Here is a 17955-nt window from a genome sequence, read left to right on the forward strand (position 1 = left end):
AATAAAATGCTCTATACACTTGCAAAATGCCTACGATACATCCTCCACACAATGAAATTTCTTTCACCATAATGAAGCAGGTGGTGTACTACATACAGCAAGATAATAAAACAAAGAACAAGCTTTTTTGTGACATGTTGGCTAATCGCATTCAACACTCCTTAACCAAGACTACACCTTGCAAACAGCACAATTTTCTACATAAATAATCACAAATATACATCAAACAGGTTAGAGATAGTGGTGCACTTTTGCACTGATGAACCACTAGCTGCAAAATTGATGTCAGCCAACATCTCCACTGCTGCCACTGGTAGCAAAATGCAATAGCAGATGCTTGTCCAGAACACTATTCTCTTTCAGTTGCAAACCTCACTTGCATACTTTATTATATCACAAGTAGCACATTATGCCATACAGGGCATCCCTGCGTAACATGCACACGTCACCTTTCTGAACAGTAATTTAACTCAACCAGTGAATTGAAGGCAAAAATGCATTGATATAATTATGGCTTCAAGTCAAGGCAACGCTGTAGTGATTTTAATAAATAATTGTGTTTTACATAGGGTTTACTATGCATAGGGTTTCTATGCATCAACACCACAAGAAAGTCTCATGTACTACTGTGCCATGCTGCATCAATTGAACCTACACGACAGTGTAATACACTGAGCCCATCTGGCTCTAAAGACTCTCTCCACAAAGGATCCAATTAGTGCACAAAAAGTTTATATGCAATCTTACTGGTATGACATGGTCTTCAACCAAGAATAAAAAGCAATGCATTAACTATATTTTGTGCACTTAATTTCTTGAACAACTTCTGATAAGTATTGACCCAGTTCACAAATTCTGGATGCCATCTTCAAACTAAAGACAATTCATGTTAGCTTCATTGTACATTACATGTATGCATCAACCATAAACATACCATCAGTGTTTGCATGAAAAAAAGTGCCGAGTTATTTCACCTGCACTCCACACAGTACAGTCGGCAATTAAGTGTATAGGGTATGGTATCCAGAAAAAAAAAGTATAATATTTATGCAGTCTCTGCACCAATCCCTGGTATCAGGATTCCCAGTCTTTACTAGTATATACAAACATCGTGTTGCATTATTTTAATGGCTGTAAGAACAAACTTTAAAAATTTGCTGAACCAGTGCCTTGTAAACTTTTGATGCCGACTGCACATAGTAACACTGAAGCCAAGGAAAGCATGAGGGAACTGAATATTTTAATTCTAGAACAGCATTTTCTGTCAGGTTGATTTCACTCCAGGTACATACTAAGAAGTCATTCTGTGTTGGGAACTGAATGTGGCAGAATGGACAAGGTACCACTACTAAGATCCAAGGACACACAGTAACTAAACGTAAAAGGAAATAGAAGGAGTAGGATCGTAAATGCAACTGAAATAAAATGCAGACTGCACCTTTCCATGCTTGCTTCAGCACTTCAACTGTTTTCTTTACACTAACAACAATGCTGTGTTCAAAGCGAGGTGCTTCCTAACGTATAACTTATGGCCTACAGCAGTGATTTGTTCTTCCTTGAAGTAACATTTAAAGTTATGCACTAAGAATATTTTAATATGACGATCACAATGGCCAAATCAAAACACTACTCTGGAAGTTGTAGAGTTATCAACCTGGCACATACTGAACATAGGCAGCTAAGAGCTGGGGAAAATGTGGTGGCACACACACCTTTATCTTTTGACATGCACTAGGGCCAAGCCCTTCTTTATATATTCAAAAGTCACATCGTGGTTTTCGTAAGGCTGTCCTCAAATGCGAGTGCTTTCGCTCTCGAGAAGCTGCAAAGCCTTGACAATGTGCAATACCACTGTGCAACACAGACACACCTGCTCCACCAAATATAATCAGGTGCACAGAGTATCTGCAGTGAAAAGAAGCTCAGGCTACACTTCACAATACCTGGAATTTTCCATTTGTTTGTGTCAAGCATAATTCAGAGGCTTGAAGTTGGCAATTTGTGAGAAGTGTATACACGAACAATGGTGGGTCTCTGCCAAGCTCCTCGTTTGGTGCTTCATTTTTAAATTTTTTTTTATCTTTCATTTCATATATTGACTTATTCCAGCTCTTCACACAAAATGTGCAACAGTATTTTACCAGTGATAATGAAGCTGCTTTGAAGTTCCAAGGATGAAGCTTTTGAGATGTGCATTTGTCACGCATCTTCGCGCACATTTTTGTTTCGGGTGCCTTCCTATCAATAGCACTTACATGAGGACAGCGCTATTGTAAGGAATTCAACTTAAGTTGCACATTATTAAAGAGATGTTCACACTACAGAATATCATCCGGTGTACATATTCATACGTTCACCTTTATCCACAGCGTGCGTATGTTCTTCATACTGAGTGCAGTTTTTACAATTGCAGGAATTAAAGCACTTATGGCTGCTGAACTCTAGAACGAGCAGCCTCAAATCAAGCGCACAGTCGCAGCGGGCATGACGCATATGTGGTCAAGCGCATGAATGTGAACGCACAGCCACCTTGCGCTCATTCATGTCAAGGCCACGGCGCGACCAACCAGACCGCGACGACGAGCGGCTAACAAGTGGATCTCCGAAAGGAGATGGCGCGCGATGGAAGCCAGTTTCCTGAGGGGCCCAGTCGCCCCCTTTCAAGAGAATTCCAACTCGCGGGTGAGCGGAATGCCAAAGGAGGCGGCGCTAACACCGGAGGAGTTCACACTCAGCAGAGCGAACGAGGAAAGATGACTGGGACACGTGTTCACGCTTTGCCTCTCAAAATCAGCATCACGGTCGAGCCCTACCGTTGTGACAACGTCGCTCCCCGCGTCGGGGAACCACAAGGAAAACACGCCCACCATCCGAAACCCGAACACGCTCCAACGCCGATGAAACTTTTTTTTCTTCTTTCGAGGTAGTAAATTAGAATGACCCAAATCCTTTTCGGTAGCATTTTGAAACTAAATAAAGAGCTGTAGCGCACTCAGTTTGTTCTCAAAAGAAGGGCGTTTATTGAGATACTTGAACAAGCGAAATAATAACCCCCTCCCCAAGTGAATTATTATCTAGTGAACATGACACGAACAGTGGAATACAATGCCAAAGCACGCGCCAAATAACTAATCCTGCGAAGCTAGGCGAAGTTGCGGCACCAAAAAAAAAAAAAAAAAAGAAAGAAAAAAGAAAAAAAAGAAAGAGAAAACACGTTAGGTACAATCACTTAAAATGAGCTGTATCAACAAGACTAACCAATTTATTACAGCACGCGCACATAATTTTAATGTAACGACAGCCGCACCAGCTAACTACAGTCCAACTTCTCGAGGAGAGCATATATGTATATATCTTCAAACTCCAGTTATTGACAAACTAATTGTACGTGTATAGCTGGTGCAGCTGCAATTATTGTGAGAGTAAGTTTGGTGCGCTTGTTTTAATAAATTGGTTAGATATGATGATCCTATCAGGTGATTACGCGCTCCCACGAGCATGAACGTTACGAGGATAAACAACACGAGCGGCGAACGGCGCACATTCATATCGGAAGTCCAGCAGTTTTCCTCTTCGGACACGTTTTGATCCGTCGTTTCACGCACGCGGCGTTCGACCAAGTACGGCGCGTTGGCGACATTGTAACAAGACCCAACAATATTGTTTTATAGCAAGTTAACGAAAAAGAGTTTTTTTTTTTTTTAACGCAGTTCCGATCTAGAGCTGCGAGTCGCGAAGACAAGCTCACGCCGCTCTCATTCATAACCAAGTGACCGAACAACTTACAACGTGCACAGAGAGAAAAATTCATGAGTACGGCTGAATGCAGAAAGGAACAGATTACGCTGCGCAGTGTGCGGCCGTTGCAGCAAAAGCAGACGAACGTCGACAGAATCAACATGAGATCGCAGCCACCCCAGCAGCGAGTGCCACGACGATCTCTACCCGCATACCAATCTCCCCCAACATTTGCAACATAAAAACGCGCACAACTTCACTCGCGCTAGGGTCCTGCGGCTGTGTCAAGCCTAGCTACTTCACACAAAAAGCACACGAAGCGAAAACTAAGAGCAGAATCAGCACTTCAAACAAGCCCGCGCTGTCGAATCTGCGTGCAATCTTGCATCAGCCTGCGCATTATCAAACCCACGTGCTCATCGGCAGCGGCTGAACTCGATCGGCCGGCACGGCAGTGGCGCCGCTCCGCGCGATCGCAGCCAATAAGTCTGACATCACGCAGCACAAAAGTTCCGTGAAAGCCGAAACACGCAGTAAGCAAGGGAAGACACCGTCTGAGCCGCGGTGACCGAATGTAAACGACGCGAACAGAGGCAGTTCTCGAACCGGTGGCTCACCTGACGGCCAGGTAGACTGACACAAACAGCACCAGGGCGGTCAGCATTTCGCCGCACTACTGCTGACGATCCTCGCAGTGAAAGTGACGGCGGCCGAATAAGCCGGCAGCGAAGACGCCGAATCCACCAGGGACAATCATGCTCTCGACGACGTCGCGACCGGTGCAGTGATAGCGCCTTGCAGATTACGTCATGGCCAGGCTATGGTGGCTAGCCAGGCCGGCGAACAACATTTACAAAACCAAAGCGGAAACGCACTACGCAGCGGAGCGGAAGCGTACACGCCAGCGCGGCATTCGATTGGCCTGCTCGCGCGAATGGAGCAGGCTGCCGGCCACCAGGGGCCACGCTCGCACATATGTGACGCAGCAAACGAGGCCGGCCAGAGAGCAGAGCGCGCGCGGTCGTCGCCGCCGCGGCAGCAGAAAAATCGTCGACGCGCTTCCGACGAACTCCACTTACGGCACATTCGGGAGAGGGAGACATACGGTTTATTTTTTTTTTTCAGGCTTCTTTCTCTTTTTCCACCCCCTTTTCGGAACGCCCCACATTCCGCGTGGTTCAGTGCACATACGACCAATTTATGGATGCGCTCAACAACAGTTTACGAATAGCCGTCTGAGACACCAAGCGGTTTCGGCAGAGAAAGCAATTTTGTCATGACGACAGCCGTAATTGATGGTGAATATTCCGATCCGGGTATTAAATCAGCGAAGCTCGCAGACGTAAAGTCGTTTCAACATAGAAGTCGTCGTTGCTTCTGGTTTCGCCTTGTGTGAGGGAAATGCGAGCATAGTTATGCGCATGTGGTTTCATTCAATACTGAACTTTGTTTTTCTGAGTTAGTAACGTCACGTTTTAGTGCACACTTGTTAGTCGTTCTCATGGGCAGGCTAGATAATATTTGGCATACAAAGTAGAATTGAACACATTTGCAAATTTTCAAGGTCGTGGTAAATTGGCATAGTAATAACTTCTAAAAACTGGCTCATTTAAGGCCGAGTGAACCACCGAGAATCAGAGTGGCAGGGAGCAGGCTCATTCGCTTTCCGTTTGAATGAAAGAATCGTAAACAATTATTGCTTTAACTGTGTCGCGCAATAAGTGACTTAAGGATGTCGTAAGTGTCCAATTGTAATTTTGGGGGGAGTGACCTATATACGGCGACTTCTCGGGGTCCTTGTTAATGACAGATGAAAAGCGTTCACAAAGAACGTAGGTAGTTACAACTATTATGGATTACAAAACTAAGGTTATGCTTTTAAGCTCTCTTTGGAAGATATCTAACAGCACATCGGATTACAAGAAGAAAAAAAAATAATGTTTATTACTCGCACATAAGAAATTCACCATGAACCTACGCAAGAGCCGCACGGTGATAAAAAAGAAAGTTATTTAAATGTCGTTTGTTCGGTAGATAAAGTATTGTGCGTAGTGTATACATGGTAATGGTGACTGCGGGCTGTCGAGTAGTAATACTTGATAGCCTGCCGTCACACACAAAACCCCAGCAAACAAAATTGGAGAGGTTGGGCGCACGTCTACTCGCAAATCAGAAGCAACGAACTGTGGCGATTTTTATTTAGCGAAGACGTATAACTTGCAAAGAACACGTTCACATGAATATGAATGATAAGGACATACACACGCGCTAGCTTTGGAGAATCTATGCGGGATGATAAATTTACGGCGATAATACGATCTACGCACGGAACTATAAATGAGCTGCAATGAAATTGAACGAGTGACTGAGTTTAATGAAATTGAAAAACGGTGCTACTAGTTTCAAGGATTATGCTGTTGATCACAAAAAGACAATTTCTGTACGTTGTGAGCACGTTACAAGTCTGTGGTACGTCCTGCGTGGATTATTTCAGCTACCATCGCACTCACCAGGAATAGTATGTTAGGCGTGCCGCCAGGCAAACCCAGGAAGTTTTCATTAAAAGAGCCTCTCTCTTTCGCGCGCGCCCGAGTGCAGATGTCCCGGCAGTCCGATAAGTCAACATTGCTGCCGTTGATGTAGAAGACAGTGCGCGATGGTCGATGAGAAGGAATAGCTATTAATGAATTGACAACATTATCAGATCACTCTGTACGTTCCGTACACCGGAGTGCAAAGGGTGATAACCAAGCCACTGACACCTGGAATCTAACGAGACTCATCCACGCTTGCCAAGAGCTTTTACGTCAGTGATCAGGTGACGTCAAGAAGTCCCTTGAACTTTATTAATCGGACTTCCGCGCTGAAGAACACAATATTGAAGGACAGCGACGAGGCTTGATTGGTGCGCGTTAGTTCGCTGGCCCCACTATTAAATACTTTTTTTTTTTTTTTTGAGTCTCTATGTCGGCCTCACCCTTGTGTAGAGCGCTGGAACGGCGGCCTCCGGGGGCGCCTTGGAGGCAGCCAGCGACGTCTAACGCTAGCTGCCTCACCCTTGTGTAGAGCGCTGGAACGGCGGCCTCCGGGGCGCTTTGGAGGCAGCCAGCGACGTCTAACGCTAGCTGTTGGACACGTTTGTGCTCAGCAGCTAGCGTTAGACGTCGCTGGCTGTCTCCAAGGCGCCCCCGGAGGCCGCCGTTCCAGCGCTCTACACAAGGGTGAGGCCGACATATCCATGCTTGTGAAAAGGATAGGTTATTGCGTTGAACTGGAAGGGGAGTATAACGCTTTTAGTGACAGTTACTTTGGTTCGTCCTATAAGAATTCTGATCTCCAACTAAAGGCGCACCTTAAGTTCCTAAAGGGTCAGGCTGCAGCGCTCTAACAAGGTGTGCCAACACAAGCTCGAGCAAATGATGGAAGCATCGCTCGTATAATTTCAAGGTCAAGAATGTAACAGCGGTGTGAAGTTGCATAACTCGGTACAAATCAGTCGGTTGGTTTTACACAACACGACGGTGTGGCGCTTCAAATGTTAACTTCGTAAGCCAACGCTAGTCGCGAGAGCGAAAGGGCCACGAGACGAGGAAGAAAAAGCAGCGCAATAAACTAATATACAATACACAGCCCAATGGGTGCTTCTTTTTGCACTCCCAGAACTTCCTAAATAACAACCCTTGTAGAAAAGAAAGCAAGAAATATTGAGGAGCCAATCCACTCTGTGAAGGTGGATGACCAGCGAAGCTGTATGGCACATTACACAGGGTTAGGAAAGGGTACATGCATTCATTTTCAACATTTGGTAACAGTAGTGACGATAGCTTTGTGATTACGATTGGTGCGGTTACAACCTTAGAATCTTGGTCAAAGTTAAATCTATACACGGCCGTTGTTGAGTAGTTGAGTGTCTTGGATTGGTTTGGCACTTTATACCAAAACTCTTCTAGCACAAACTGAGTGAACCATTTCTTGTTTGGTTTTGAAATGCCCACATTGAAGTCTCCAACGATGACCAGAGGGGTAGTGTCGTCACGGCTAACCCACGCAAAGTGCGTGGTCATGAACTTCTCTATATCACACTTGGATGTGCCTAGAGATACATACACAGTGAATATCACAATTCCGTCTTTCGTTTGTGCGGCACAGACATGCCCACAGTCGGTAACATTGTCCTCTTGCGAGTTAAAGGTGTATGGTTGTACATACATATTGTCCTTCGCGTATATGGCAATGCCTCCTGCTCGTGAGTCCATGTGTTGTTAACAAACGAGTCCAGCATACCCATCCACTTGCAACAATTTATCTATGATTTATGTATGTCAATTATTATTATTATTATTATTATTATTATTATTATTATTATTATTATTATTATTATTATTATTATTATTATAGGTGGAGTGCTTAGACTGTTGAAAGGTATCTCCTGTCGTAATGTAAATATTGTAAATAAATTCCGTACTCCTAGTTCTCAATGATAGCAAGTTCCTCCCTACAACCACGTCCCAAGCGTGGGTGAGTTGGACGACGGCATGGGCCAGCTACCACATGTTTACATGCCCGACTACAACCCGTACAGTAGTACAATGAACACACAGCGAGACGTGTTTGCTTGGGGCGTTGCTGTGCGCCATTGTTCATAGCCTGCGAGAAGGTTAGCACTGTCATTGCCTCACATGACATTTCATCGTATCAGAAGGGTTGAGCTTTAAATTGTGGGGCTTTACGTGCCAAGCCCACAATTTGATTATGAACACCTAGCAGTGGGGGCCTCCGTTTAATTTTGATCACTTGTGATTCTTTAGTGTGCACCTAAATCTGAATACACTAGCGTTTTAACATTTCTCCGCCGTCGAAATGCGGCTGCCGCGGTCGGGATCAAACCCGTGAGCCCAAGGATCCTATACTTAACTCGCCTATCGAAGAATATGAGAAATGGGCTGAGTCGCTGCTAGCTGTCAAAGGAAGAGTAACGAGAACGCTGCATACCTCAGAGGATGTCCCGGCAGTCGACAACTACCTGCTCCACCTCTGGGAGGCCAGGAGAGGCCTCCCCAGAAGATGGAAGAAGCAAGAACACAATCACAAGCTTAAAATCAAGATTGCTGAAATGACGCGACAAGCAGAGGAATACGCTTGGACGTTGGCTAAGAACAACTGGCTAATCAAGTGCGACTAATTGAGAGGCGGGCTGGGCGTCAAGTCTACGTGCAGCCTCCTGCGATGCCTTATCGAGCCCAGCAAGACGAGCGCAGAGCAGCAGAGGAACCTCAAGAGAGCACTCCACGGCTATGAGGTTAGGGATTATCAGCTGGTGGCAGCCCTGACGAGCAAGTACCAGCAAGCTGATGGAGAAAGCAATGCATGTCAGACTTTTAGCGTATTTGGAGGGAAATGATTACATGCCCCACACCATGTTTGGCTTCAGCGCGCCTCTATCCACGCAAGACGTACTGCTGCAGCTCAAGATGGAAGTTATTGACCCACCCAATAAACGCAACAGTAGAGCCAGCCTAGCCCTGGATCTATCGATAATGTGAAGTACTCAAAGATCCTGGACAACCTGCGGAAGACGCTGTGTGGAAGAAGGACTTCTGAATACGTCAGAGACTTTGTACAAGACATCCCTGTCAGTCCCTGCGTGGGAGACGCCCACTGCGCGCTGAAGTGCGTTCTGCAGGACTTTTATTAAAGTTTGTCCAATCCAATCTACAAGACAAAGAAGCTGATGTAAAAATTGGAGATGTTAGGACCCAACCAGTCTTTGTGGACACTAGGGGTACGCCACAAGGAGCAGTCCTCTACCCTCTGCTCTCCAATATTGCTCTTATAAATTTGCCAGAACAACTCGATCGCATAGAGGGAATTCGGCACGCCCTCTATGCAGATGACATCACGGTCTCGGTGACGAAGGGCAGTCTGAAGCAGAGGAAAGAGGCGCTTCAAGAGGCTGTTTTGACAGTCCAAAAATACGCCGAGGTGTGCGGACTGCGCTGCTCTCCGGAAAAATCGGCACTTCTAGCATGCGCAGACGTGAAGATGAAGTCCCGGTCAAAATTAGGGTGCACGACGCCGCGATCCCTGAAGTGGAGACAGTGCGTATCCTGGGACTACTGGTTAACAACAAGGGTGTCAACGCAGCAATGATTATTCAACTCCGTACATCATGCGAATAAGTAATGCGAATGGTTACTCGTATCATCAATAAGACGAGAGGGATGATGGAGAACGACCCTCTTTGTTTGGTCCAAGCCTTTATACTCAGCCGAATCGTGTACGTGGCTCCGTACTTTCGGATGAGGAGGCGCTATTTAAACCATTCCGTCGTCACGCTTAGAACAGCACATACAAGAAGGTGCTAGCACTGTCGGTCAAAACATCTACAGAGCACTTGTTGCAGTTGGGGGTGCACAATACAACAGATGAGGTAATTGAGGCCCACGTATTAATATGCCAGATTGGAAGGAACAAAAACGGGACGAAAGGTGCTGGATGACTTGAATATGAGCTGTCCTCGCTATACGGCAACAAGACAAGACATTCCGAAGGAGTGAAGGAGCAAGTTTGCGAAACCACCCCTTCCTAAAAGATACACCCAGAACATCACAAAGCAAGGAGGAGGGCAAGAGTCAAGAATATGGACCGTATCTATTCTCAATTAGAGGGAGTCTTCTTCGTGGATGTTGCGGTTCCGGAAGGAGCCTTCACAATATCGATGGTGCATCAAGAGCAGACGGTCAATGGAATTTCTGTTCGGTACGGGATGGATAGATGGATGAATAACTCTCTTGAGGTCCCTCGGTGCGCGCGATTAGCGCGCAGCGGGCCGCTCCCACGTCGGGACAGAGAGGCCATGCATGCCCCACCGCCGCGTTGCGGGCCCGATGGACAGCCTAGAGCTATGCTTCAAGGTCCGAGCTGCGCAGAGCTCGGTCCCACTCTTCCTTCGTGCTCCTGGCCCCCGGCGCCAGGGGGCAAACCCAGAGCATGTGAGCAAGGCGAGCTATATATTTACAAAAGCGACACGCATTGTGAGGGTGCGCGTCCAGATATTGTGCAGGAAGGCCGGGCATGGGTAGGAAGTCGCCTGTACATGACTTCTTGTGCTTTATTGATTGCTTTGTGCGGTAGCGGGATAGTTCTCTTGACTAACTTATAGCGCTGGGTGAGATCATTGTAAGTGGAAATTGCAGAATTGGAAGAGGTGTCGATCGCTATGGCAGCTTCGCATCCTAATTCCGAATACATCGTTACGGACTCGCAAACTGCATAGAGAAATTACACGCAGGGCGGAATTGCACCGCTAGCTTGCAGGATTCTAAAACACTCTGGGGTCTTCGCTTCGCGCAAAGAGCTGATTTGGATGCCATGTCATGGGGGTGTAGAGGGAAACGCTGCACACGCTGCCGTCCCAGCTTTTCTCCCGCAGGGTGCCTCCCCCTCCATCCCCGAAGACTCGGACTTCCCATTGCCATTAGTAACTTGTGCAGACGCATTACAGCACTTGCGCTTATCGCGACGAAAATACCCCGGCCCAGCCAAGGGATTAGGTAAAACAGAAGAATGTCATTTACGGTGATTACAAACCATGTCATTTAAAGGGACACTAAAGTGAAAAATGATTTTTTCTGCATCAATAAATTACCGTTCTACAACACCAAAAACACCACTCTTACAACGAAAAGATGTTTGGTAAGCCAGAAAAAGAGCAAGAACGAAATACGGGTGGCGACGCCTACTTAAGTTCCCGCACCTGGGGGCTGTGACGTCTTGGATTTGGATGGCATCTTCTAGGGCCTGCTAATTATATATCGCGGTACAAATTGACTACTGTGTTCTAAAGGTACCAAGTATTAAACATGGCAAGTTTCGGGAACCTTTATTCAGCCAACGCGGCCCAAATGCGAAAACATACTTTGGAATCCCTGACGTCACGCTGACGTACCGGCGCTGGGGCTTCGGCGCGAAATTCAAATACTGATACTTGTAGATTCATTATCTCATCTAATAATCAAAATATTTTTTTGAAATGACTGCCTGCGGGGTTCTCAAACAATGCTTCATTAGTCTAAACTGATTTATTGTTTCGCTTTAGTGTCCCTTTAATAACCCAGTCAAGCTACATGCTATCGAGCCACAATCATTTTCAGCCGAATGTAAATTCTGCGGGCAGAAAGCAGATTTGTACCATATGGTGTGGGCCTGCCAGGCTGATAATGCCTTAGACGCTATTAGCCTTGCACCATACCATATGGCAACGTGGGAAGGATGGGAGGCAGCCTATTCCAGCTCAACCCTCGAAGACCAGCAAGCCCTCGTGGAAAAAGCCAGGGCGGCGGCCTTAGCCAACGGAATTCCGGGATAAGAATCCGACCACCCTTCTCCTAACTCCCCCCCCCCCCTTTTCCTGTCAATAAAACGTTTTCATCATCATCAACCCGTGACCTCGAGCAACGTCGCAGCCACAAAACTACCGCGGCGGGTACAGAAGTGTTGATTTAATGGACGGTTGCTTCCGAAGTGTCGTCTGTTGTCCGTTTGACTAATTTTCACGGTATTTATTCTTTAGAAATAGCAGAAGCGTACCGAAATAGTACCCATAGAACTTAAGCTTATCCAGTTTATCCACAACTGCTGCAGTGTCTAATAGTCGCGTTTGCTTGCCTTCTTACGTAACCTTTTCCCTCTCCCCCCCCCCCCCGCATGCGAGCGAAGAGTGGCAAGGCTGTTAAGGGCTCAATCACGCCGGCGACTTCAAGAGGTTGCGTGACCATTCGCGACTGGCGACCAAAAAGCGACTGAAGGCGACCGATGCTCAAACCGGCAAGCCCGGGCGAGCGCGACCCGCAAGCCGCAATCCTGGAGATTATCCTTCTCAGAGAGAACTCTAAGGACCTACGCAGTTCGCGTGCACTTCGCTGCGTTCAGGCAACAGCCATGGATTTTGGTTCCAGCGAAGAGGAAAATGTCGTCCCTGTGCTGATGTGCATGCCGCGCATGGCGTCAGCTGTGGCAGCAGGGAAGCCTCCGAAGAAAAAGCAACGCTAGTGGGTGCGACCGTGCCGCCGTTCGCGATCAGCGGCAGGGCACGCAAGCCGCCTACTGGGCAGCGAGCGACTGGACCAGAATAGCCGCTTTTCTAGAAAAGCGACCGTTTGCGACCAACTTGGTCGCGCGACCACTGTCAGTTGCCTGTGTGAATGAACCTTTATTCAGTCCTTTCGTGACTTCGTCGGTTCTAACCCGTTCTCTGGCTCACCTTCCTACCTCCTCTCTACCATTCTAGCTACCTCACATCCGCACTGTTGCACGCGTAGAAATAGCTGCAGTTTCTGCAAAGCTTTTGAGTGGATAATTGCAGAAGTCGAGAGGGTATTGTGGCGATGCCCAGGGAGCTCCAGAGGGCATTGTTGCGACGCGTAAAGCATACCTGATTAACTCAAGCAAGTTAAGTGATCACTTGTCACCGCCCCGTTTCAAAGGGGATGCCAATAAATTATAATCGGAAAGGTCGAAACGAGTTTCTCGCGTCGCCTTTCCTCTCTGCCGTGCTCCCTCAAACCACCCACCGACGCTGGACAGCAGCAGCAGTGGAAAATTCGAAGGAAGAGGCAAAGAAAGCTTCGCTTTAAAAAGAGGAAATAAATGCGACATTTCAGCCGCCTTCAACACTTCCCGTCCAAGCAGTGGCCAACTCGTGAAAAAAAGTTCAGTAATGTGATCACCAAATGATGGGGAAAATTCACGGCTTCAAAAGCAAGTTTTGTTGTCTTAAGAATCCCAGGGTTTGTTTCACATTCATAAGTAGAAAAAAAGGCACTGATTCGGCAACTGATACGCTAGATCTTAAAGCAAGCAAACGAAAGACGAAGAGGCGTGCAGCTACAGTATGCCTTCAGTGTTTGCCTACTATGCGGCAGCCGACTACAATTTCAGTACGAGGAGACCAACCTCCCTACTTACCATACAGAGTCTTAACACCACTCAACACCAAGGAAAACTAGGGCTTGTTTACCATGGAAAGAAGGTTCGTATTAAAAATAACAACAAAGAAGCGCTTCTGAGATAGAAAAAATTGTGTTGAAATTAATTTATTAGTAATTAGTTTGCTGAACCATCCACAACTGGAAATTTTACTTAAGCGTTATTCGATCTTGCCGTTGAGTGCGGGAGTTGGCCGATTAAGTACAGGAATAGAAAAAAGGCAAAATACCAGTAAACAAGTCATCGCTACAGCCGACAGCAAATCAGACGCTGCGGCCCGCGGCAAGAAAAGTGCCTCTCTTCCTGATGTTTCTCTTGCTTATAACCCCTTCAGTCCGTCGGGGTCACTTCATTTTCAGCCAATCGTCGAGCCCGTGCAAGTCGCGTCATGTTCCGTCAATGGGGACACTTTCATGGGCTCTATTCTTCGATGGCTGACCTCCTTCCGGCGTTGCCTCCCGCCTGGAAGACGCTCAGCTGGAGGGGACGGGTCGTTCTTGAACAACATTCCAGTGCTGCGAGGCAGCTTTTCCCTGGACGAGGGTCAACGACTTCGAACCGTGCCGGCTTCCAGTTGCAATTTCGGAAAGCATTCGTCAAGGGATTACAAAAGCTCCAGGCACGGCACGCGAGGGCGGCATAGCCGACCTGTCTGACGAGTCCGACAGCGTGGTCGACGCGAACCTGCGCACTAAAGCAACTCCATAGTTTTCGCCGAAAGGTTAAGTACTGCCAACCTACCCTCCTCCTCCTCTTGCGCTTCTCCCTCGCTCACTCCCTCAGCTTCCGGCGTCAAGCGGAATTGCGTGGTCCCAGCTACTGGTTTTAGGCGGAGGCGGCGTCACTGCTGCATAGAGGTGCGGCCGTGCAACATCGAAAATTCAGGAACCGGAAATCCCGAAAACCGGACGACTGGAAACGGAAACCTCGGAAGCGGAAATTGCGGTGGAGGAGGTGAGAATTTAAGTTCAAGATACGGTACGCTCCTGCTATTTTTGGAAAAATAAACCCCATGCAAATTTCTCAGGCGAACAATTTACGCAAGGCGTGCAGAAGCAGAGCCGAATTAAAGTGCACCGTAGGGTCTAGGCAGCACTACGGAAGCGGTCACACGTCAAATCAACACTTCTCTGCCCGCCGCGATAGCTTTGCGGCTATGGCATTGCTCAAGGTCGCCTGTTTGATCGCGACAGCCGCATTTCGACGGGAGCGAAATAAAAAACGTTCGTGCGCTTAGATTTAGGGACACGTTAAAGAACACCATGATGTCAAAATTAATGCAGAGTCCGCCACTACGGCGTGCCTCATAATCCGATCGTGGTTTTGGCCCGTACAGCCCCGTAATTCAATTGAATTTAATACTTCTGCCCCGATGCGACGTGCCATGTACGAGGCAAGGAATATAATTAACCCTCTTGAAGTTTGTGAAGTACGGCGCACAACAACGCCTCACACAAACACCTCCCCCTGTGTGTTTTGTGTACTACGCAAACAAACAGCAGTGGTGCACGCAAGGTAACGTAAAACATCAACTCACCACTCTCGTGTTAGACTAAACGTTGATGAAATTAAACATTCGCCGTCAACATCACCGCTAATTATCGTCAATCAAGGCAATAGCACAGAAAGCTTCCCTTACATCGATTCCCACAGTGTGCGGGATCCGCATAATTTTTAAGCTTTACAGAATTTTTAAATATCGCCTGTGGCAGACAGCAAGATTCCAGTCCTTGAGTTGGATGATTCAAGGAGGCGGACATTACTTGCAAGAGAAATCGGAACATACGCTTAATTCAAAAACACTAATTAAGTTCATAATTAATTAGCTTACGGCACATATTGCAATTTATTAATAGTAGCCGGTGAGTTCGTAAGGCGCACTTGGAACGAATTTTCAGGTTGACACCAGTTCCGAGGGGTTCATTCGCAAAACGAAATACATTGGCGGTCTAGTTACTTTTGTGCTCCAATACATAAAAAAGCGTTTTGTTAAAAAAAAAGTAATTCGTAAAAAAGCATTTTTACAGCACGTTTTACGGTTGCATGGGTCTAAACCGGAGCCTTTCATTTCGTTCAGAGTGGATACGCCTTGTGAACTCACAGGCTACAATTCGTAAATTGCAATATGTGCCGTAAAGTGATTCTTTAAAAATTGATTTAGGGAAAGTTTGTTAGTCAATTCATTTCTATTGTTCCAGTAACGTCCGCTTCTTCTAGCAATTAGGTTCAAGGATTAGATTTGTGCTACCTGCCACAGGCAATTAAAAAACATGTACATTCTAAAAAAATGAATAACCCTGGTACAACTGGCCTCCGCGCAATACTTTATGTTCGAAATGCAAGTGCCTGCGCCAAGAAAAGCTCGAAAGAGGAATAATCACCGCCATCTGACTGCTCGCCGGTAATGCTGCAGTACTCGGAAAGCTGAGAACCAGTGCGGCGCCTGTGCATGACTTCCGTGATATGCAGTCACCCTCGGCAAGCTGAAAATCTCGGAAGCCTTGTTCTGCGATTTGTGTAATATCTGCTGACCACCACGTGGCCGCGTCGTCTGGTAAGGTGCTATATAAAGGCTGTCAATAAAAGAATTAAGAGTATTATCAGCCGTGCAGCTTAGACAACATTGCTTGGATAAATTTATAATTTCTATAATTTATAAATTCTATAGGTGAAAATTCGCTGCAGTCTTTCCAATGCCGGTACACGAGCTCCGGATACTCTTCTCGTCCAATCCTTCATAGCTCTTTTATCCTGGATTTTGTACCAACAGCGTAAATTGAAACACGAACAGGAAATAACTGATCGGAACGCCTGTTACACATAATTACATGAAAATACGACGTGTAATCGCTCTGCAGCCGCTTTCTAGCCATGCAGTAGTCCCTGTGTGTGTACGTTTTGGAGTCTGAATTAAGCGACCGTTACAAATGCATGTGACTCTGGAAGCGGTACAACGCATTGGAGTAGTTTTGGAATTGTTCGCGTCTGAATGTATGTTGATAGTACATGCCGACGGCTTACATGCCCTACTTTGATCGCTCTTTTCCTTTCACTGGGCCTGTCGGTCCCTTCCTATTTGAAACAAACAACATTCTCACTCAGTCGTTTTCGTTATCAATCTGGCACTGTCGATCGCTCTCAAACGTCCGTGCTTAGCATAGTAGATCAAGGACGCCATCAAATGAAAGCCGTTCCATTTTATTATAAATCTCTTTTTCGTGCACTACAGTTGGCGTTTTATTTGCGTTTACTCTGCAGAAGTTACACCCACTTATCGCAAAATCAGGACAAGGTCATTAAATTATGCAACAGCGGCATCACAAGTATGACGCCAGGAATAAAACGCGGGCTCTCAGCCGCTCTTTTTTCTCATCCCAGGCGACAAATCTGACTCTTCCAGCCCGAGACAGAGCGAACAGCTTTCATCAATCGCGCACGCACAGCTGCGATCGCTCCATCCGCCTGATGTGTTACGCCAGCCCTAGGTACACTAAACACCTTCGCATCTATCACGAGCCATCAATGGCCGCTAACCTGTCGCCTGGACGGATGCCAGGGAGCTACGCGGTTTCGTTTCTGAGTTTGCAGATACATTTAAGCATGCAGATAACGTGCATCGCCTAAGCCGCCCTGCAGGCTATCCGTATTCCACGGTTTTTTCTGTCCTAATGGTTTGTGAGAAAAAAAACTTCAGCAACTTGCCAAGTCGCAGGCAGCGGCTTTTAGAGCAATGGAGGAAAAATTACTGGGATGGAATTTGCTTTTTTCAAAGTCCGTTTCCAAGAGTGCAGGCTGTCGACGTTTGCAGCAAGTGCGTGCCACGTATCGAACCAGACGAACAGGAAGCTTTATAGAGTCCCTGAAGTCGGGAGACGCTATCGGCCAGGCGTACAAAATCACTGGAAAAGGCGTAGAAAAGAGTTTGGTTTTTTGGGGTACGCTATTTCTAAACTCCCTAAGACAGCCAACAGCTTGTCGTATCTTACATGCGGGAAGCGTGTGGTACGGTTTATACAACTTCGAAAGCACGCTACGGCTCAACGAACATGTTTGTCACGGCAAGGCAATGATAGGGCTATAGTGGTCCTGAGGGTATATCCATGTATCTCTTTTCACGTCGAATAGCAGTACACATTTTCTTTATTTGACTTAAGACAACAAAATATTGCTTTTCCTCTGCGCACTTTATCACGTTTATAATTGTATTTTTTTCAATTATTTAGAAATAGC

At 46.6% G+C, this 17955-nt stretch overlaps 1 protein-coding gene across 2 annotated transcripts in view; it reads right to left on the reverse strand.

The window, feature by feature from the left end:
• The window catches only part of mino (glycerol-3-phosphate acyltransferase mino), a 113251-nt gene that overhangs the window by 59111 nt on the left and 36185 nt on the right, over positions 1 to 17955 (reverse strand). Inside the window, exon 1 of one of the 2 annotated variants that reach the window (XM_075676630.1) lies at positions 4356 to 4615. The exons of the other annotated variant lie outside the window; for it this stretch is intronic. Coding sequence (XP_075532745.1) covers positions 4356 to 4402 — 47 coding nt within the window. The 5' untranslated portion in view covers positions 4403 to 4615. Of the gene's footprint in view, positions 1 to 4355; positions 4616 to 17955 lie in introns of those variants that run through there. 2 annotated transcript variants of the gene reach the window in all.

This window comes from Dermacentor variabilis, unplaced genomic scaffold (genome assembly GCF_050947875.1).
Source record: "Dermacentor variabilis isolate Ectoservices unplaced genomic scaffold, ASM5094787v1 scaffold_12, whole genome shotgun sequence".
Lineage (NCBI taxonomy): Eukaryota > Metazoa > Arthropoda > Arachnida > Ixodida > Ixodidae > Dermacentor > Dermacentor variabilis.